The sequence below is a fragment of the Myotis yumanensis genome, unplaced genomic scaffold (genome assembly GCF_028538775.1).
Source record: "Myotis yumanensis isolate MYYU_CA2020_CCGP unplaced genomic scaffold, mMyoYum1.0.hap1 SCAF_2, whole genome shotgun sequence".
NCBI lineage: Eukaryota > Metazoa > Chordata > Mammalia > Chiroptera > Vespertilionidae > Myotis > Myotis yumanensis.
The window spans coordinates 177,734,193-177,757,164 of record NW_027223753.1 but is presented as its reverse complement, the minus strand read 5'-3'; the positions used below and the strand labels follow the sequence as shown (position 1 = coordinate 177,757,164).

At 40.6% G+C, this 22,972-nt stretch overlaps 1 protein-coding gene across 6 annotated transcripts in view; it reads left to right on the top strand.

The window, feature by feature from the left end:
• Positions 1 to 22,972, top strand: part of FXR1 (FMR1 autosomal homolog 1) — a 69,762-nt gene that overhangs the window by 28,392 nt on the left and 18,398 nt on the right. For all 6 annotated transcript variants that reach the window (XM_070406743.1, XM_070406741.1, XM_070406740.1 and 3 more), the window contains exons 4-9: positions 15,425 to 15,496; positions 15,873 to 16,021; positions 16,246 to 16,339; positions 16,781 to 16,897; positions 18,805 to 18,975; positions 20,679 to 20,757. In XM_070406743.1, the coding sequence (XP_070262844.1) occupies positions 15,425 to 15,496; positions 15,873 to 16,021; positions 16,246 to 16,339; positions 16,781 to 16,897; positions 18,805 to 18,975; positions 20,679 to 20,757 (682 nt within the window). The remainder of the gene's footprint in view (positions 1 to 15,424; positions 15,497 to 15,872; positions 16,022 to 16,245; positions 16,340 to 16,780; positions 16,898 to 18,804; positions 18,976 to 20,678; positions 20,758 to 22,972) is intronic.

The following is a 22,972-nucleotide window of genomic DNA, read 5'->3' as shown; positions in this document are numbered from 1 at the left end:
AGTCCTGCAGGAGTCGTCTTGGCAACGGCTGCGCCCTCCCCCAGCTGTTTCCTGCAAGGGTGAGGTTTCAGGCAGGAACCCGCCCTCAGAGTGTGGACACACTGAGTCCTGGATTGCCTTGCCAAGGGCTATGCCCTTCCTGAGCTGTTTCCCGCGAGGCCTGAGGGAAGAACCCACCCTTGGAGTGCCAGGAGTGCCCAGCAGCAGTCAGTCCTGGGTTGCTGAAGCGGAGGCCATGGCGTGGTAGAACTCTGGGTCTGGCCCAACAGGGGGCATGGCTGGCCTTCAAACCAGACCCTGACAGTAGGGAGGAGGGAGCCCCATTCCTCACAGAATCCTCTGTTGGATAGCTTGCTGTCAGTGGCCTGCCAGCCAGGAACCCTATTCTCCTGCACCCCAGACCCTGACAGTAGGGAGTAGGGAGCCCCATTCCTCACAGAATCCGCTGTTGGATAGCTTGCTGTCAGTGGCCTGCCAGCCAGGAACCTCATTCACCTGCACCCTGGACTCTGACAGGAGGGAGGAGGGAGCCCCATTCCTCATGGAATCGACAGGTGGCCAGCTTGCTGTCAGGGGCCTGCCAGCTAGGAATCCTATTCATCTGCATATCTGTATAAAGTTTTAATACATTATATTAGAGGTCGTGGTGGTACTATTTTACCCTCAGCATCTACAGGAATTGCTACAAATTTCCTTCTCGGTGGAAGGACCTTTCATTCCCTGTTGGGGTCCTGCCCCAGCAGGTCCAGGGGTCCCCAAAGGTGTGGACGGAGTCGGCGAAGAAGGAATGACATGGAGACTGGGTTCAATTCATCAGCATAGCAAGGTTCTCCCTTCAGGATCTCCAGCCAAGTTCTGTGTACAGGTTCTCTTGCTAGGTTCTCTAGCCAGTCTCTGTCCAGGTTCTCTTGCTATGTTCTGTCTAGGTTCTCCAGCCAAGTTCTGTAGCCAGGTTCTGTCCAGGATCTTTTGCCATGTTCTCTCCCTAGGTTCTGTCTCTAGGTTCTTCTGCCAGGTTCTCTCGCTAGGTTCTGTTTCTAGGTTCTCCAGCCAAGTTCTGTAGCCAGGTTCTGTCCAGGATCTTTTGCCATGTTCTCTCCCTAGGTTCTGTCTCTAGGTTCTTCTGCCAGGTTCTCTCGCTAGGTTCTGTTTTCTAGGTTCTCTAGCCAAGTTCTGTAGCCATGTTCTGTCTAGGATCTTTTGCCATGTTCTCTCGCCAGGTTCTCTCTCTAGGTTCTGTGTCTCCTGTTGTCTTGTTACATCTGTATTTATACCAGTTGATTCCAGTCCTATCAATCTCTATTCCAAAGGTTAGGGCATTTCTTATCTCCATTCCAGGGAGTAAAGATTATGTAGCTTAAGTGTGATTGTTTGTAGTTAAAGTGATTAACTATCCGCCTGGCACTTAGTTAAGGGGTTTTATCCCCTCCCTAACTTCAGGGAAAAATCCCTACCTGGGGAAACAACCTTTCTTGGAGAGGTGACCTTGGTTAAAACACATAGCACCAAGAAGGTGAGCAAACATATTAAGAACAGTATGCCATATATGCCAGGTCCCTTGAAACAGCAGGGATGGACCGGATCCCGGCAATTCCCAATATAAATGACCAATTCCATTAAATGAAACTTCAGTTTCTAGACTCGATATAAACAGTGAAGTTGCTAAAACTATTAAAAAGGCCCAACTTCTCATTGATGAATGCACCATGGCATCCAGTTATGCTATAAAATGCCATAGACAGATTACTAAGAGAAATTATGAATTTGAATGTTGTATTTGGTGGGAAAGTAGTTCTTGGAGGGGATTTTTGACAATGTCTCAGTATTGTACCGCATGCTATGCGATTGGCCATAGTACAAATGAGTTTAAAGTACTGCAGTGTTTGGGGATGTTTCAGAACGTTGTCTCTTACAACAAATGTGAGATCAGAGGATTCTGCTTATAGTGGATGGTTAGTAAAATTTGGAGATGGCAAACTTGATAGCAGTTTTCATTTAGGAATGGATATTATTGAAATCCCCTGTGAAATGATTTGTAATGGATCTATTATTGAAGCTACCTTTGGAAATGCTATATCTATAGATAATATTAAAAATATATCTAAACATGCAATTCTTTGTCCAAAAACTCAGCACGTTCAAAAATTAAATGAAATTTTGGATATACTCGATGGAGATTTTCACACATATTTGAGTGATGATTCCATTGATTCAACAGATGATGCCGAAAAGGAAAATTTTGCTATCGAATTTCTTAATAGTATTACTCCTTCGGGAATGCCGTGTCATAAAATTGAAAGTGGGTGCAATCATCATGCTTTTGAGAAATCTTAATAGTAAATGGGTTCTTTGTAATGGAACCAGATTTATTATTAAAAGTTTACTACCTAACATTATCAAAGCTGAAGTATTAACTGGATCTGCAGAGGGAGAGGTTGTTCTGATTCCAAGAATTGATTTGTCCCCATCTGACACTGGCCTCCCATTTAAAATAATTCGACGACAGTTTCCTGTGAATCACAAGGACAAATTGTAGACAGAGTAGGCAAATTCCTACCTGAACCCATTTTTGCACATGGTCAGTTATATGTTGCTTTCTCTCGAGTTCGAAGAGCATGTGATGTTAAATTTCTAAATACTTCATCACAAGGGAAGTTAAGTCAAGCATTCTGAAAGTGTTTTCACTCTTAATGTGATGTATAGGGAGGTATTAGAATAAGTTTAATCACTTTATCAGTCATTGTTTGCATCACTGTTGTTTTTATATCATGTTTTTGTTGTTTTTATATCATGCCTCTGTTGCTATATCCTTTTGTTACTGTTTATTAATAAGTGTATATATTATTTTCACATACATTTTACTAATATCCTTTCATCTCTCACACTTATATTATAGAGAAAGGGCACATAGCAATATTAAAATATTTCCTCTAATTCCCTTTTAATGTGCATGAAATTCGTGTACCCGGCCACTAGTACATTATATATTTGTGACTTTTATTTTCAGTTAATTAGGATACCATAAACATTTTCATGTCTGAACATACAGATTATGTCACTTTCTAAGCATTCCATAATATTCCTTAGTTCTAGAAGACATTGAAGTTAACAATTTTTTTTCTGTTAAAAAAAAGCTAGAATTAATTAATGGTCTTTTATGTAATCATGTTCTGGTAATACAGTTCTTTTTTTTTTTTTTTTTTTTAAATCTTTATTGTTCAGATTATTACATTTGTTCCTCTTTTTTCCCCCCATAACTCCCCTCCTTCCAGCTCCCACCCCACCCTCCACCCTCACTCCCCACCCACTGAGTTCATCCATAGGTGCATGATTTTTGTCCAGTCTCTTCCCGAATCTCCCATTCCCCTTTCCCCCCCAAGAATAGTCAGTCCATTCCCTTTCTATGTCCCTGATTCATTATAGTCACCAGTTCATTCTGTACATCAGATTATTTATTCACTTGATTTTTAGATTCACTTGTTGATAGATGTGTATTTGTTGTTCATAATTTGTATCTTTATCTTTTTCTTCTTCTTCTTCTTAAAGGATACCTTTCAGCATTTCATATAATACTGGTTTGGTGGTGATGAACTCCTTTAGCTTTTTCTTATCTGTGAAGCTCTTTATCTGACCTTCACTTCTGAATGATATCTTTGCTGGATAAAGTAATCTTGATTGTAGGTTTTTGCTATTCATCACTGAATATTTCTTGCCACTCTCTTCTGGCCTGCATAGGTTCTGTTGAGAAATCAGCTGACAGTCTTATTGGTACTCCCTTGTAGGTAACTGACTGTCTTTTTCTTGCTGCTTTTAAGATTTTCTCTTTGTGTTTTGCTCTTGGCATTTTAATGATGATGTGTCTTGGTGTGGTCCTCTTTGGATTCCTTTTGTTTGGGGTTCTCTGTGCTTCCTGGACTTGTAAGTCTATTTCTTTCACCAGGTAGGGGAAGTTTTCTGTCATTATTTCTTCAAATAGGTTTTCAATATCTTGCCCTCTCTCTTCTTCTGACACCCCTATAATTCTGATGTTGGTACGCTTGAAGTTGTCCCAGAGGCTCCTTACACTATCTTCATATTTTTGGATTCTTTTCTTTTTTTGCTTTTCCGGTTGGGTATTTTTTGTTTCTTCATATTTCAAATCTTTGACTTGATTCTTGGGATCCTCTTGTCTGCTGTTGGATCTCTGTATATTATTCTTTATTTCAGTCAGTGTATGCTTAATTTTTACTTGGTCTTTTTTCATATCCTCCAGGGTCTCACTAAATTTATCGGCGGTTTCCATAAAATTCTTGAAAAACCTTATAAACGTGGTTTTGAACTCTATATCTAGTTGTTTGCTTTCCTCCATTTCTGTCATTTGTGACCTGTTTCTTTGTCTCCGCATTTTTTATGCTTCCCTGTGTTGGTAAAGTGGCTTTGTGTGCTAGGTGTCCTATAGGGCCCAGTGGCTCAGTCTCCCCAATTACCTGAGGTGGACACTCTTGGTGCACCCCTTTGTGGGCTGTGTGCACAGTCTTGTTGTAGTTAAGCCTTGATTGTTGTAGGTATCACTGGGAGGAATTGACCTCCAGGCCCAATTGGCTGTGAGAATCAGCTGTGTCTGCAGTGGAAGAACTTCTGTGCTTAATGCACCCTTCTGGGGCAAGACTTGCTTCAGTAGGGCTTTGGTGCTCACTGAGTCTGCCCCCTGAATGTGTTCCTTATGGATCTGAGGATTTGTAATCTGGATGGTCCCACTCTGACCACTGGGTACACTGGCTCTTGGTTTTAAGGAGGTGCTAATTTAGCCTCTGCCTAAGGCTACCCAGCAGGAGCTACGAAGAGATCTGCAGATTCCCCTTCCTTTTTTGGGGGGGTTTGGAGGTGCCCAGATGAGGCCCAGCTGTGAAGCAATGCAAGCTGCTGTGGGGCCTTGGGTCTTCTCTTGGAAGTTCTGGGTCTGTTTGGCCCAGCTGCAGTTTCTTAGGTGCTTTTCAGATTGCAAAGGGCCAGGGTATTCATATGCAAAATCTTCTGCTGCAGCCTGGGTGGGGCCGGTCTTGGAAGCAACAGGGCGGAGCAAGCAGCTATGGCTGATCCTCAGCCCTGCCCTAAGGGGCCCTGCATCTCAGTGTCCCGGTAATCGCTGCTAGCACCTCTGAGGGAAAGCCGCCCTCGAGTTCCGAGTTCTGCCTGCTGCCAGACCGTCCAGTTTCTCCCCGAATGAGTCCTGGGTATCCAGAGACCTCCCGGAACTGGAGTTCAGAGCAGTGGGGAGCTTGTGACTCCCTCCCAATTCAAGAAGACAGCCGCGTCCTCAGGTGCCAGCCCCTTTCCCCGTGCGCTCGAGCCTCCGTACCTCTGCACTTTACTTCCGCAGCTCCTCTGGTTCTCAGTGTGCTTTTTTCTTTCCTTCTAGTTGTAGAATTTCCACTCAGCCTGCCTTCCTGTAGTTGTGGATGATGTCCATTTTGTCTTTTCGTTGTATTTTTGAAGTTGTTGGAGGCAGCAATTTCCAGTGTTTGCCTATGCCGCCATCTTATGGAGTGTTTTTTAAATTAGATTATTGTCTGTTGACCTTTTGTTCTGTGACTTGTCTTTATTTTTCTTGTCCTTGTAGTTTTTGATGTAGGCAATCTTAGCATTTTATGGATAAGTTTTTATCTGTTATATGTTGTGTAGTCTTTCAGACAATTTAAATAATACTCTGTGGCTTTCACCATTAAGAAGTTATACTTTTACTTATTCAGATCTGCCAGTTTTTTCTGGTGTGGCCTCCAATACTCATTTTAGTATATCTATAGGTTTGTGCTCCACAAGAGTATTTAGGTTTTAAACCAATTTGCTACTTTTCTCTAGGTAATTTATTGCTTAGTATATTAATGTTTTCATTTACGTCGTTGGCCACTGTTTTCTTTTTGCTAGTCAACTGATCATCAGGCGGGAAGGCAGAGTGGTTAGGGGGGCATCAGGCAGGCAGGCAGAGTGGTTAGGGATGATCAGGCAGGCGAGCAGTTAGGGGCAGTCAGGCAGGCAGGCAAGCGAGCTGTTCGGAGCCAGCAGTACCTAACCTGTAGGGATAGGGCCTAAACTGGCCATCGGACATCCCCCGAGGAGTCCCAGATTGCAAGAGGGTGCAGGCTGGGCTCTTGGGACATCCCCCTGCCCCATGCCCTCGTGCACGAATTTCGTGCACTGCACCTCTAGTATGATATATAATAGAAAGTTGGTTTTGAAAGGTCTAAAATGCAAAGATTTATTTTATAACCTAATTAGTGGTTTTTATTTAACTTTAAAAAGTTGTGGCATACCCTGGCCAGCATGGCTCAGTGGTTGAGCATCGACCTATGAACCAGGAGGTCACAGTTCGATTCCCAGTCAGGGCACATGCCTGGGTTTCGGGCTCAATCCCCACTAGGGGGTGTGCAGGAGGCAACCGATCAATGCGTCTCTGTTATCATTGATGTTTCTATCTCTCTCTCCCTCTCCCTTCCTCTCTGAAATCAATAAAAATATAATTTTAAAAAAACATGGTGGGATATATTTTTAAATATAATTAACATTTTTGATAAGTATTTGCTTAATGGTGTATGTTACTAATTAAAGATTGCTAAGAAAATGCTCAGCTTTACAAAGTTGGATGTAAAGGGAAAATGAAGAGTATCTTAGATTCTCTTAAGTTGGTTATCGTCCTATTTAATAAAGATATACTATGCAAATGGTTGTTACACCGTGAAGTGTAACGACTGACTGCATCACAACCGGATAATCAGGAGGGTGGGGCAGCGAGCTACAAGTGGGCAGCAGAGAGCTACAGGCTGGGGTAGGGCAGCAAGCTATGAGGGGGGACGGGGGAGCTACAGGAGGGCGGCAGCAAGCTACTGGCACACGGATTCATGTGTAGGGCTACTAGCATTATCCTATCTAATAAAGCGAGAATATGCTAATTGACCCTCATGCTGTTGCAAAGATGGCGGCGCCCACAGTCACACGATGTCGGTGCCCAGTCTACTCAGCCTCATGGGGGCGGCAGGCACATGGCAAGTCAGGCCCGCCCTGCACGCCTACCTCTGGACTCCCCCAGTCCCCTCAGCCCCCCTGCTGTACAGGGCTGGCCCTAGTCGCAGGCAAGCCTTGGATGGTGGCTGCCCAGCCGCCCAGGGCCTCCCGAGGCTCAGGTAACCAGGGGCAGCCGAGACTTGCGTTGCCGGCAGTGGCAGCAGCAGAGGTGTGATGGGGGCGTCGCCTTCCCCTGATCTCCAGGTTGCCTCCCACCCCTGAGGGCTCCTGGACTGTGAGAGGGGACAGGCTGGGCTGAGGGACCCCTCCCTCCAAGGCATGAATTTTCATGTACTGAGCCTCTAGTACAGCAGTTCTCAACCTGTGGGTCGAGACCCCTTTGGCAGTCAAATGACCCTTTCACAGGGGTCGCCTAAGACCATCCTGCATATCAGATATTTACATTACGATTCATAACAGTAGCAACATTACAGTTATGAAGTAGCAATGAAAATAATTTTACGGTTGGGTCACAACATAAGGAACTGTATTTAAAGGGCCAGAAGGTTGAGAACCACTGCAATGTTCTGGGATATTGATTTCACATGAAGTCTTTAGATACTTACATTGTTTAGCAAATTAATACACACACTACATAGAAAGCCTTACATCTCAATCTAATGTATAATTTTACATGGTTTTCAAAGTTTTCTGTTTGGATTTAACAATTTGATCATAAAAGTTTATTTTTGAAGTTTTCTGGTTGAAATAAGAATTGTCAAGTTTTGTTTCTTACCTTACAATTTTTTAATCCAACATTTGACTTATACAAAAGTTAAATGTATGTGCATTGTTAACATACTACCTTTAAAAATGTTTCTTGTGACCAATCTGAAAATTTTAGCTGTCTGTAATTAGTCTTTCTCAAAATACCACGTCTGTTGTTAGTGTTAGTGCTTGGGAAATGCTGAAACATTAAAAAAAGATGTGAACATATTTTTATTATATCTTTGTCTTGGAAAATGGTGTTTTTTAAGATGTATGAAACCCACTTGTTAGATTATCAGTCTGAAATAATGAATGACATAATATTGTACAGGTAAATTAGTGTGTTCTAGTTAAGCTTGTTTTTCTAATGTACATTTTTTTTTTCTTCATAGATTGTAATGAGACGAAATGATGAATACAGGGGAACGATAAATGTTTCTCATATAGTTGTAAAATGGTTCATTATGATTAAACTAGGGGCCTAGTGCACGAATTCGTGAACCTTGAAGGGAACTGTGTTCCGCGAGGCCGTGGTAGGCACAGGGGCGGTTCTCAGCCCATCTTCTGCAACCTCCACCCGGCTCTTCCAGCCAAGGCCCCGGTCTCCAATATGCAGGCAGCCCCTATCTTGCCAGTGCTGCTCCCATGCGCTGACAGCGCCGGCCCTGCTCTCACCTGCTGACAGCACGGAGTTATTGGGGCTGGCACCAGTAGTGGGTGCGAGCAGGCTGGCGCTGTCAGCAGGTGTAAGCAGAGCTGGTGCCATCAGCGGGTGCGAGCGGCGGCTGCTGCCATGATTGCCCCTTAGGAGCAGGGGGAGGTGGAGAAGCCCTCAGGGGCGATCAGGGCTGGCAGCCGCTGCTTGTACCCGCTGATGGTGCCGAGTGATTGGGACCATTCCCAGGCACCAGCAGCCTGTGTGATCAGCAGCTCTGCCTCCTGCTGCGGGACCAGCACTAGCAGTGGGTGCAAATGCCCAGCTGGACCATGACGTGTGGGAACAACCAAATTTCAGTAACCACCAGTGGCTCTCCCCGATGACAGCGACTGGCACCCCGCCTTGGTCTGGCGCACCCGCTCACTTGCTCCACTATCCCGCCACGGCCAATGCCCGCCATGTTCTCCACATGTCCCCTGGTGGTCAGCGCACATCATAGTGACCGATTGGTTGGTTGGTTGTTCCACCATTCAGTCTATTTGCATATTAGCCTTTTATCATATAGGATAATCAGTTTAGTGCTTAACATTATTTAGGAATTTTCTTTATAGTTCAGTGAAAACTGGTAAAAATTTTCTACCTCTGGTGTTTATTATCTCTGTTTGGTTGTGACTTTGAAAGGCATAGTTGAACATCTACACTAATAAAAGAGAAACATGGTAATTGGCGTACGACCGCTACCCTTCCCATTGGCTAATCAGCGTATCCTTATGCAAATTAACTGTCAGCCAAGATGGCGGCCGGCAGCCAGGCAGCTGGAAGTGAACATGAGGCTTGCTTGCTCCAGTGACTGCAGACTCCAACGTTCCCCGCCTGACTTGCAGGCCTCTGAGCTGCAACTCTAAGAAACTTTGTAACAAATATAGAAGCCAAACAAAATCCCAGAAACCAGCTTTCAGCCGCCGGGATCTCAGAGCTGGAGTTATACATTGTTTTGATTATAGAACAGCAAACAAACCAGATACCTGGTTTCAGCAGCGGAAGCCTCAGAGCTGGAGCCAGAGCTAAAGCTGGCCCAGAATAAAAAAAAAAAAAAAAAAAAGAAAGGAGCGATTGGGAGCTTCAGTCAACTGCCACCCTGAAAGCAGCTCTCAGCTCCTCACCCAGACTGGCCAGGCACCCCAGTGAGGACCCCCACCCTGAAGGGTGTGTGACCAGCTGCAAACAGCCATCATCCCCTCATCCAGGCTGGCCAGGCACCCCAGTGGGGACCCCCACCCTGATCCAGGACACCCTTCAGGGCAAACCAGCTGGCCCCCAGGCCTCTATCCTATATAGTAAAAGGGTAATATGCCTCCTAGCACCGGGATCAGCAGAGCCGCGAGGCCTCCTGGCACCGGATCAGCGTGACAGGGGGCAGCGCCCAAACCCCCTGATCGCCCTGCGGCTCTGTGTGTGATAGGGTGCGGCGCCCCAACCCCCCGCCCACAGGCCCTGCTCTGTGTGTGACAGGGTAGAGCCATAATCTCCCCATCGGCCCTGCCCTGAGTGTTAGAGTGGCAGCGCCCCAACCCCCTGATCCGCCCTGCTGTGTGTGTGACAGGGGGCGGTGCCCTAACTCCCCTATCGGCCCTGCTCTGTGCGTGACAGGGGGGAGCTCCCCAACCCCCTGATCAGCCCTGCTCTGTGCATCACAGGGGGTGGCACCGCAACCTCCCCATCGACCCTGCCTTGAGTGTGATAGGGGGTGGTGCCCCAAACCCCCAATCAGCCCTACCCTGAGCGTGACTGAGGGTGGCATCGCAACCTCCCAATCCGCCCTGCTCTGTGCATGACAGGGGGAGGCGCCCCAACTCCCCAATCAGCCCTGCTCTGAGCCCGACCAGGGGCTGCACCTGGGGATTAGGCTTGCCCTCTGCCACCCAGGAGCAGGCCTAAGCCAGCAGGTCATTATCTCCCGAGGGGTCCCAGACTGCGAGAGGGCACAGGCCGGGCTGAGGGACCCCCCTCCCCCCCCCACCACCCGAGTGCACAAATTTTTGTGCACCGGGCCTCTAGTCTATATATATAAAAGCCCAGCGACCAGAATGGTGGAACGACTGGAACAACTGGTCGCTATGACGTGCACTGTGGTGGCCAACTGACCTGATCTGGGCCCTGATCAGCGCTCCCCCAACCTTCTGCGGCCCCTCCCCCTGCTGGCGCCTCCCCTAGCCCGATGGGGTTGGGGCTGGCCAGCCAACCTCCTGGGGTCCCTCCCTCCAAGCCTGCCAGCCCTCTGATAGGCCTTGATTGCTAGCCAGGCCAAGGGACCCCACCCATAAATGAAACCTAAATGAAAAGTTAGCAACATCAGCCTAGAATTTCATTTTAAATCACAATTTGGTGTGTGTTAGTTACAGTTTGGAAACCATTTTGTAATAAGGTTTGAATTGGAGTCATTTGTTAGAAAGAATCCTTAAGTGGGCTTTTGGAATTTGATTCTTCATTTTCCATCTTTCACTCAAACCTTTAATCTGGGTACTATTATGTTTTCAGGTCTCCCATGGGCACTCCGTAATCTCCTGCTTTTTTGAGCTCTTTTTTTTTTTTTTTTTGGATTTGAAGAAATTTAGTGTTGAAAGCAAAAGAGGGCCGTAGCTTTAGAGTGTGAATTGCACCCTTGAAACAGTTTGGAGATTTAAGTGAAATCTGAAGAAGGAGATTTCTATGAGGTGCTCTTATTCCAATAACATAGTTGTAAATGAATTTAGTAATCAACATTTGGAACATAGTACACTAGGGTACAGTTTTAATTCTGGGTTATTAAAGTGATTAAAAAAAAATTGCACGAGATACAGGACCTCTTATCAAGGATGTGATTTGACCCACAGCACTCAGGTGGAGCCAGACTCATTGTTGGCTTCGTGACAGTGGCCTTGTCTTTCAGGGATAAAGTTATTAATGAGATTTACAGAGATGGATGTAAGTTTAAAATGGGATACAACATTTCATTGTTCAATGAGAAGTAAAGCCTCAAAGCAGTCCAAAATGGTTTATTCTCTGTTTTAGTAGGTAAGCTTACATAGCAAGCCAGATTCCTAGAAGGTTATAATTGCTTTGGTAAAAATAGAAATAAAATAAAGGTAGTTTTAAGACCTGTTTTTTACAGCACTTAAACTTGAGGCACCCATTCACTATAGGTCACTAAAAGATACTTCATCTAGCTGAACTGCCTTCCTGAGCTAGTGCTTGGAATTTTCTGTTTTTAGGATTTTCTTTTTGTTTTTAATCCTTAGTATGCTAGGGAAAATAGTCATCAGTTATTATTTGGGGCCAATAATCCATATTTACTGGTTTAAAAAATATTTTTAAGTCAGTTTACATATAATTTTTTCAGAAGTAAAAATGAAAGAATGGCAATAGTCAACATTATGAGATACCTTGATAAGCATTTAAACATAGGAAATCCAACTTTTTTTTTAATAAATATATTTTTATTTATTTCAGAGAGGAAGAGAGATAGAAACAGCAATTTTGAGAGTGAATCATTGATTGGCTGCCTCCTGCACTGCACGTTGGACCGAGCCCGCAATCCAGGCATGTGGCCTGAGCGGAAATTGAACCCAGGACCCTTTGGTCCGCAGGCTGACGCTCTACCCACTGAGCGAAACTGGCTAGGGCATCCAACTTTATATTACACATTTTCTTGGTTTTGATAATAAATATACCTAAAATGAGTATAGTTCCCTAAATATTTCTGTTCATCAGCTATTATACTTAAACCCAAAACATCATATAAATACTCATATCAAATTTAAAATGCATTTCTAATTTTAGTTTATTTCTTCTGGTTCATTTGGCATATGAATTATCAGGATGTAATACTTTAAGAATATTTGGAACTGTTGGTGGCTTCTAATTTTATTGAACAAAGCATAGTCCTTTTTGTGCTATAATTACACCATTTAAAAAAATTGCACTATTTTCATATTTAACCAATTGGTTTGACTAATCCACTGAATTTTTTGCATTTTTTCATCTGTTTCTTTCTAGTCATCTTTGTATACACATCTACCTGTGGCATTTGGCCACTTATTAACTGAATCGAGTATATTTTGGTGTGCAGACATAAAAGATGAAACAATACTGTTATTTGTCCTTATAGAAAAACAAGAATGGTCCAGCTGCTTATTGCAGGATTTTGTATAATGGAGTCCCAGTTGAATGATTAACTGGGTGAGAATACTAAATTTCCTTTTTCTCCTTAGAAATATATTGTTTGGGAATATTGATTTAGGATATTGTCCTTTGAAGACTTCATAGTCTGAGATTCTGCTTATGAGATAAATTCATATTGATCATTAGAATCTGGAGTGCTGTTGGCTCTTGGCACCAGTCTGATATCTATACTAATAAAAGGGTAATATGCTAATTAGACCGGGAGACCTTCCGGACAAAGCCATAGTGGCGAAGCTGAGGCAGAGGTGGTTAGGGGCGATCAGGCCAGGAGGGGAGGGCAGTTGGGGGCAAGCAGGCCGGCAGAGGGGGCCATTTGGGGCGAGCAGGCTGGAGGGGGGCAGTTGCGGGTGAGCAGGCTGCCAAGAGGGGGAAGTTGGTGGTGAGAAGGCCATGGGGGGCAGTTGGGGGCAAGCAGGCCGGCAGGTGAGCGGTTAGGAGCCAGCGGTCCCGGATTGCCAGAGGGATGTCCGACTGCCGGTTTAGGTACGCAGTCGGACATCCCTCGAGGGGTTCCAGATTGGAGAGGGTGCAGGTCGGGCTGAGGGACACCACTCCTCCTCGCCCCCCCCCCCCCCCTTCACGAATTTCGTGCACTGGGCTTCTAGTCTCTAATAATTGTGAAAGTCTTGCCTCTGTAAAGTTTTTTCTCTTTGTAATTATAGGTTGAAAATAATAATTATGAATTCTTAACTGTTTAGCTATATCCAAAAGCAGACTAAAAATGGTGTTTCTAGTCTTTATTTTCCTGAAAGACTATGCAATAAACTAGAGGGTGATACAGTAGTAATGATATATTTCATTGTTATATCCTTCCAAGTAATACCATCATTTTTCTGTTTCCTTTATATTTTTAAAAAATCATAGTTGGGAATAATTGAATGATGGTGAAATAGCAAATTGTTTCAAGATAGAAGAAAAATATCACTAGATTCCACCTTAGATATATAAAAGGTGCCACAGGATTCATATACTAATTTCAAGATAGAGTAATTTTCTATTTTTAAAATGTTCTTATTTTTTTGGAAGACCAATGAGAAAGGATAAAAGTCATAAAGTAGTTAGATTTGCTCATTAAAGAAATGCAAAAGCTAAAATTTAGTCCCTTGGAGCCTAATTGGTACAAAGGCTTTTTTTTTTCTTCCTTTTTTTAAAGCTTTTTTTCTAATGGTGTACATTAAAGTTGATCATAAGGTTTTGGCTTACTCATTTACAGATTCGATTTTACATTGCTTCCAAAATCACTTAGATTATCTTGAGAGAAGCTTCAAGCTTTTCAAAACTATTTGTGTATCAATAGTTTGCATTTATCTCACAGATAGCTGTTAACACGTACTGATAGATTTCTCTGGCCACCTCTGTAAGAGTAACCTTAGTTTAGTCTTCTCTTTTCAGCACACACACACACACACACACCCCATTTTCCATGTATTGAAAATACATTTAAAAAGCTGCTGTATTGCCCTAGCTGGTTTGGCTCACTAGAAAGAGCGTCAGCCCACAGACTGAAGGGTCCCGGCTTCTATTCAGATGAAGGGCATGTACCTTGGTTGCAGGCTTGTTCCCCGAGCCCTGGGTGCGTGTGAGAGACAACCAGTGGATGTATCTCACATCGATGTGCTGTTTCTCTCCCTTCCACTCTGTTGCAAAATCAATGGGAAAATATCCTTGGGTGAGAATTAGCAAGATAAAAATAAAAAGCTTCTGTATCATCTCCATATATAAAAGCCTAAGCAACCGAATGACCGGTGGACCAGTCGCTATGATGCACACTGACCACCAGGGGACAGACACTCAATGCAGGAGCGGCCTGCCCTCTGGTGGTCAGTGCTCTCCAACAGCCAACCTCCTGTGGCCCCACCTGACCAGGCCGAGGGACCGTACCTGTGCATGAATTCGTGCACCGGGCCTCTAGTAAGACATAACTATAATCCCTAATGGAAACTTTTTAAATGTATAATGTTAAAAAATATCTTATAATTACAGATGTAGGATATATATACTTATTTTAGATAGGTGTTGTAAGATACTTATGTACTCTGCTAGATGTATTAATATGTGTAATATTTTGTTCAGCTAACCATTTAGTACATGTGATCTAGGTTCCTCAGCAAGGGATCTAAATGTCATATCCTTGAAGGAATTTTAAAGTAGGGTTTATAACCTTTTTTTTTCTTTTAATGTTTTTATTGATTTTTTTTTTTTTTAAGAGAGAGGAAGGGAGTTGGATAGAGAAATAGAAACATCAATGCCCGCAACCCAGGCATGTGCGCTGACTGGGAATCGAATTGATGACCTCTTGATTTCTGGGTTGATGCTCAACCGCTGAGCCGCACAGGCTAGGCTATAGTGTTTCACTTCTGAAAAGAATTCTTAATTTGAGCATCTTATAAATACTGTCATCAGATTTATAATACACCTCTAATAAGTTCAAGCTTATCCTTCTGCTACTTGAACCATCAAAATGCAATGTTTGAAGATGAAGAATGGTAACAGAAACTGTTGTTTTACACTGTGTACAACTACCTTGTAAGAAGCATTTAATATTTGTTTAGTAAACCTTCATAAATTTGAATTTGATTTTCAAGGACCTAAATTGCCCAAAAAAAGTTGTTTTATTTTCCAGCAGTAAAATGTAGGTTTACATAAGTCTTATTAAACTGTTTATTACACCAGTTTCAATACAATAGTATTTTTGATTCTTAAGTTTAAAGGGACTTGGCATTTATAATAAGTTATTATTTAAAATATTGGAAACTTTTTAGGATCAATGGTTGAGGGCATTTTTTTTTTCCTCTTCAGGTATATTCAAGAGCAAATGACCAAGAACCTTGTGGATGGTGGTTAGCTAAAGTTCGAATGATGAAAGGAGAAGTAAGTAATGTTAACTCTTGGTTCCTATAAATGTTACTCCAACTCTATTTTGTTTTTAAAAGCCTACTTTAGAAATAATTGGTCACACATTTCATATATTCATCACCATTAATTTCTATTTGTGTTCTGAATTTGCAAACACCAAGGCTGCTCTCCAGAGATACACCCTAAGCATGTGAGGACTACCAAAGTTCTTGCTTGTGAAAACCTATAATCTACTTTAGGCAAATCAATTTGATGTAACTAAGCTGTTCTTTGCATTTGTGCCACAAGGGGGAGGGTCTTCTATTTAAACTGAGCAAGGTAATTTGAACTTCATTTAAAGCTTATTACTTTTGTTCAGATGGGATTTTTAAAGTATTTTGATGTCTTTTAGTTTTATGTCATTGAATATGCTGCTTGTGATGCCACTTACAATGAAATAGTCACATTTGAACGACTTCGGCCTGTCAATCAAAATAAAACTGTCAAAAAAAATACCTTCTTTAAATGCACAGTGGATGTTCCCGAAGATTTGAGAGAGGCGTGAGTAATTTTATTTGCTATTATTTTGTGAATTAGGAATTTTTAAGTGCTACAAAATTATTTTTTCCCCCAAATACCCAATAAAAAACTTCTGATAGAATATATTATTAATGAACAAAAGTTTTAATGGGTGGTGTTAAAATGAGATACTGGGTTTTGTATTATACTTGCCTCTAAATTTAATCTGTTATTTAGGTCTTACACATGAATTAATTTCTCCATAGGTGTGCTAATGAAAATGCACATAAAGATTTTAAGAAAGCAGTAGGAGCATGCAGGATTTTTTACCATCCAGAAACCACACAGCTAATGATACTGGTAAGATAACTCCATAGTTTAGGTAGTTAATAGATATTGCAGAAATTTTGTAATTAAATGTTCAAAAAAAATAAAAGCTAACTTAGTGTATAGTGAATTTGTTAATACAGTGCGGGAGAAAAAATTTTTGTAGTTATAAAATGTTAAATTTTTATCTTCTGAAGGAGGAAAAGTTTTCATGTGATATTCTTAACATCATACAATTAATTATTAATGTGTGGTGTGTTGGAACCTCTCACCCCCCATCATAATATGAATAACAGAATTAAATAACATGGGAATTCAGGAAGGAAAGTAAGGTTACTTCTGGGAAGAGGGGTGTATGTTAGGTGAGGAGAGAAGTGTAGTTGATGAGAATCATGGAAGGCTTTATTATGACGGTCCTGTTTGTATTATCTTGAAAAAATGGTTGTTTTGAGTGATTAACTTGTTTGTTTATAGTCTGCCAGTGAAGCAACTGTGAAGAGAGTAAATATTTTAAGTGACATGCATTTGCGAAGTATTCGTACGAAGTTGATGCTTATGTCCAGAAATGAAGAGGCCACTAAGCATTTAGAAGTAAGTGAGTTTACTCATAAAAGGTATTTTGTGTGTCCTGGTTTTATTAGTATATACAAGCTCCCTGGCTCAAAATTACTTACTTTACTGTTAGGTAAGGTAACTTGGGACCTATTTTGTGGCTAATACCTGGAGTCATTTTGTGTCCTTGAGAAGAATTGCTGTGTATTGCTAATTCTTCTTTACTCTGTTCTTAACTTTTTATTTATTTTTTTACTTCCCTGTCAGTCACAACACACTTCCATTAGTAACTAGATTATTATAACAACTAGAGCTGCGGTTCTCAACCTGTGGGTCACGACCCCTTTGGGGGTTGAACGATCCTTTCACAGGGGTCGCTTAAGTCCATCGGAAAACACATATATAATTACATATTGTTTTTGTGATTAATCACTATGCTCTAATTATGTTCAATTTGTAACAGTGAAATTGGGGGTCACCACAACATGAGGAACTGTATTAAAAGGTCGCAGCATTAGGAAGGTTGAGAACCACTGTATTAGTCGGACATCCTTAGCACTGCTGCAGAGGTGGGAGAGGCTCCCAAGGTGGGAGAGGCTCCTGCCACTGCCGCTGCGCTCGCCAGCCACTAGCCTGGCTTAGGAGCCTGGCTTTTGGCTAAGCGGCACTCCCCCTGTGGTAGTGCACTGACCACTAGGGGGCAGCTCCCGTGTTGAGCGTCTGCCCTCTGGTGGTCAGTGCGCGTCATAGCAACCTGTTGTTCTGCTGTTCGTTCGATTTACATATTAGCCTTTTATTATATAGGATAGGATTCTTGTGTAAGAGAAGAGTAGGACACATAGCATATAATTTTTAAAAGAACCTATTGTTGCTTTTCTATCCTATCCTAAAATACTATTGTTCATCACTGGGAGACTTGCAAATACACACTGTCTAGAGCAGGGGTGGGCAAACTTTTTGACTCGAGGGCCACAATGGGTTCTTAAACTGGACCGGAGGGCCGGAACAAAAGCATGGATGGAGTGTTTGTATGAACTAATATAAATTCAAAGTAAACATCATTACATAAAAGGGTATGGTCTTTTTTTTTTTTTTTTTTAGTTTTATTCATTTCAAATGGGCCGGATCCGGCCACGGGCCGTAGTTTGCCCACGGCTGGTCTAGAGAAATTGAGACAACTTTGTTTATCTTTAAGACAACTTTGAATACCCTTACAAATTTAAAAGTTACAAATAGAATATGGGGATGAGTTTTGAAACATAAATCATCTGAATTGGAGAACTGCTTGTATCAGTTATTCTGGGAAATTGTTTTAGAATTACTCTTTTCTGTGGCCATGACTAATAGACTTATCAAACCATTTTTTCCCCTTCCATTATGTGACCCAGATGAGTTTCCTTTATTCCTTTTTTCTTTTTTTTTTAATTCAAATTGTAATGTTGACATAACATAAAATTTACCATCTTAACTATTTTAAGTGCAGTTCAGTAGTGTTAGGTATATTCAGATTGTTGATCAATCCCCATGACTTTTTCATCTTACATAAATGAAACTATGTACCCATTAAACAGCTTCCCTTTCCCCCTTCCCTTTCAGCCCCTTGCAATCTCCATTCTGCTTTCTGTTTCTATACGTTTGACTACTCTAGATACCACATAAATGGAATCATACAGCATTAGTCTTTTTGTGACTTGTTTATTTCACTAAGCACAATGCCTTTGATGTTTATCCACATTGTAGCATGCCACCATTCTCTTTTTAAGACTGAATAATTTGAATTTGCGTTGTATGAATAGATCACATTTTGTTCATCCATTCATCAGTCTGCATATTTAGTTTGCTTCCAGTTCTTGACTCTTGTGAATAATGCTGTGAACATGGCTTTATAGCAAACCATTTGTATTTTTTATCTTTTGTAATAAATTCTAATTTACCTCTTTTACTAGTGTACAAAACAACTTGCAGCAGCTTTTCATGAGGAATTTGTTGTGAGAGAAGATTTGATGGGCCTGGCAATAGGAACACATGGTAGTAACATACAGCAAGCTAGGAAGGTTCCTGGAGTTACAGCTATTGAACTAGATGAAGATACTGGAACATTTAGAATCTATGGAGAGGTAAGCTGTTTTCTGTCCCTTACCTAGGATAACTTTGCTAAAACATTGATCACATTTATTTGGAATTTCAGCTTCCCAGTGAAAACACTTAAATCATTCAGACTAATAAGCATGCATATGTGTGTGAATTGAAGATGATACTGTATTATATGGAGCAATGAAAGATTTTTGAGTAATGTGTACTATTTTCAGAAGTTTCTTAACCATAAGCTGCTTCTGGGTTTAACTCAGTTTTCTGTGCATTACAAATAATTTATTCAGATGTTTTTTGCATTCTTATTATGTGTTGGGCACTGGCAGTTGTAAATAACATAATAAAACAGCTTTGGTAGAGCTTGAATTTAGATAATATTTTGTAACTAAAAATGAAATTTGTGTGGATAGGAAAATCTGAGAAATACATAATTCAAGTTTTAAATTGAGACCATCTTTCACATTAAAATATATGGATAAGGTGTTTTTTGGGGTGATAATTTCAAGTCTTAGCTTTTCATAAATCTGACTAGAGACCTGATTTTTATTCTTGAAGCCTTTAGACATGGGCATTATAATAGAGTAATTAACACTTGGAGTGGGGGAAACGAGTTAAGTCGGCTCGCGTGAATTGCGCGTACTCCGCGGGAGCCGTCTTAACTCGGTTCATATAGATTTGCGGTGGAGTGCGGGAAATGTGTAAACTCGGGCCGATTGTAACTGCGTATTACCAAATATTTGTTTGTTTGCCGTTCACAAAGATACCTACCTGCGTATGCGAACCGTTTCATACCCATTGGGGTAATAGGTATCATAAAAATCCCTGATTTTGCGCGGGAAACCTAAATAATTGCCCGCGCCATCTTATATTTTGGCGGGAAATTCACCCCACACCGGAGTGTTAAGATGAAAGGCTTTGGAGTCATAGTGGCTGAATTAGAAATCTATGTTTACCCCTTTGAGTGAGTTTGGAGAATGTTACTTAATCTCCCTGTATAATTTTCTTCATTGTAAATGAGAAGTGTAATAGTGCTTATTTTATAACCTGTGCGGATTAAATACATTTTTTAAATTGTTATTGTATGTGGTGTATTACATGAGTACACAATACAATTGACCTAAGGTTATTAAAGAACAAGCAGTAAAAGTGGAAGTTAATGTTACTGAGAACTGTGAATTGCTCTTCCCCCTCTTCCATCTTTCAGTCTTTTAAAATTGTACCCAGGAGAAATTAGGAATTTAATGATGTTACTGATAGGTACTTTTTTCTAATGCATCTCTACAAAACCAGCTTAGTAAATCATTGTGAGAATTGGAAAAAAAAAATGTAGACAGTATAGACAATGTGAGCAATTTATTTTTAATATTCCCCTGGAGATATTTAGCATGGGAAAATGTACCAAGTAAATATATTTTCTTGGGTTTAAATTTGGTAAACATAAGTTAATTTCTTGCTAATTTTTTCAGAAGCTTACTAGTAAAAGGGACCTTAGAGATGACTAACCTGTTTTTGTTCTAATGGTATTTTTTTCCTAGCCTTTTAATTACTGCTTTTTAAAAAAAGGTACTTAATGATTTATTTGACCTGAAAGGTCACTCTAGTAGGCTGAGCTTGTTACTAGAATGTCATAATTCAGATTTTGCTCACTTCTCATATTTTTGTTTTGGACTGTGGGGTTTATTCAGGGTTTATTTCATGTTTGTTTCTCTCTCCCTTCCTACTCTTCTAGAGTGCTGATGCTGTAAAAAAGGCTAGAGGTTTCTTGGAATTTGTGGAGGATTTTATTCAGGTTCCTAGGAATCTTGTTGGTAGGTATTTCTTCTACATGTTAAAGAAAAATGTTATTTAATTATAGTGACTTAATTGAAAATTAGTCTTGTCTGATATTTTACTTAGAGTTAAGTATTTTGATAACCATACTTATTTTCATTATTTCAGTAATAACATTGTATGTGATTTGTATTCATTGTGATCAAAAGTAAAGATATGTTCTGTACAGGGTAACACACTAATAAGACCCATGGCTTTTATAACAGTTTGCCATTACAATTTTTCTTAAGCCAATTTAGTCCTTGGGCTCTTTCTTACTATTTTTATTCACTTAATGTCTTTTTATTATTCATGTTTATCAAAATTGTAAGTACTTTTTGAAAATGTATGATAAATTTTTTTGTTTCTTTAGTGCAAAAGAGAAAGTAAGAGTGAATTTACAATATGGTAATAAATAGTAAAATTTTACACAATAGACCCTGAATAAATAATGATTGGTTTTTGCAAAGGTATATGGGCAGGAGAGGTTGATGGTGATGATGATATGATAGGAGGTTTCGCTGTTAAGTGTTGGATGACATTAATGAAAACTATTGTGCCCATGGGTTATAAGTTGTGACAAATTTTGAAGCTGGAGTTAAGTGAGCATTGGAGCTTGGAGTGAGTTGTTGAATAGCTTTGTTATTAATATCCTGTAGATCTGTGCTGTCTGTCCTTTTAAATGCTAATTGAGACAAATCGGAAAGCTTTTGTCACATGTTAAATACTCATGGCTTACCATAGAAGTTTAATATTAAAAAAAAAAACATTACCCTAAGCTAGTGAAATTTACTAATTTACTAGGAGAGATGAATTTTCGTCACCTATCGAATTTTTTACCTTGTTGAAATAAAGCTGTTTGGGCTCCATTTTATAATTAGGCCTATTCAGCCTTTAAGAAATGATTTTTTTTCTTTTTTTGCTATCAGTGTTTTATTTGTCAAATTCTATAAAACAAACACTGGGGAAAAAATTAAAAAACAAAACAAAAAAAAACTCCCACTAGATAAAGATGTTTTTCTAAGGCCTATGACAACTAGAATACTCCGGTACAAGAATCTACATACAACACAGGAATTTGGATTTTGTTGCTACTCAGCTACTATATAAAAAGCTTTTCAATTTTGCCTGAACATTTGGATAGTTATGACATACTGCCAATTAAGCAAACTACTTTATCTGTTCTTGGAAATCACTCTCCTCTGTAGAATAATTTTAGTATTATGATACGAAGTGTTTATTGTCAAATGAAATCACTATAGACAAGAAAGCTGCTTTTGAAAATGATCCCCATTTTGTTTAAATTCTACTCAGTTATTGACATCTATCAGTGCTAACATTGGTTTGCTGCTTTACAGAATGTAATTTAACTTAGGTTTCTTTACCTGTAAAAGTGATTTGAGGTATGTACTAGAGAATCAGGGTTCTTTTCCAACTCAACAATTCTATAGAAGATTGCCTTGATCTTAGAGAGTTTGTGGTAGTGCTAATTTTGAGTAAAAAGTCCAGATATTTCAGAAGTGAGGAAATTGGATATATTTGTAGTTTTCTGATTCTTTATTTATTTTGTGCAACAATGTCTGTGCCTGTCATGTCTCTTTTTTCCTCTACCTGTCTTGGTTGGCTTTGATTTGGGTTATTTGTGTACTCTTTAGGAAATATACATTAGCAGCAACTATTATACGTTGGTGAAATTTTCAGAAGAAGTATAAAGATTTCAATTGGTTATTGTGTATAATAATACTACATTTTCCTCCAAAATGTTTTATGGGTGAAGCAGACTTTTGAAAAGTAATACATTCTTAGTCCAAGTGAAAGAGGAAAAGAGGACTGAGGAGTAAAAGGGAATGAGGACTACTTGGTGGGTAAGTTCCAGAGAGGATTCCTTTACACATTCAGGTTCCCAAGAATTCTAGAACTTGACCATTCCCACCCCTTCCAAATCAAAAGAAAAAGTACTATGTGAACATTGACTTGAAAATGAATCGAAGTCTTTATCCTCCTAGAAGCCTTCCCTTAATCACTTCTCTACTCTGTCCCTTCAGCATTGTTGCTCAATACTCAATTTATACTACAGGTCTGCTTCAGTTTATCAGTATGCTTTGGAATTTAAACTATGGAAATGATCAGTTAAAATTTTGACGGTCTCTGATGGGACTAAATAAAACTTGCAGGTAGGTCCTTGCCACGGACCACAGAAGGGTGATGGATGTT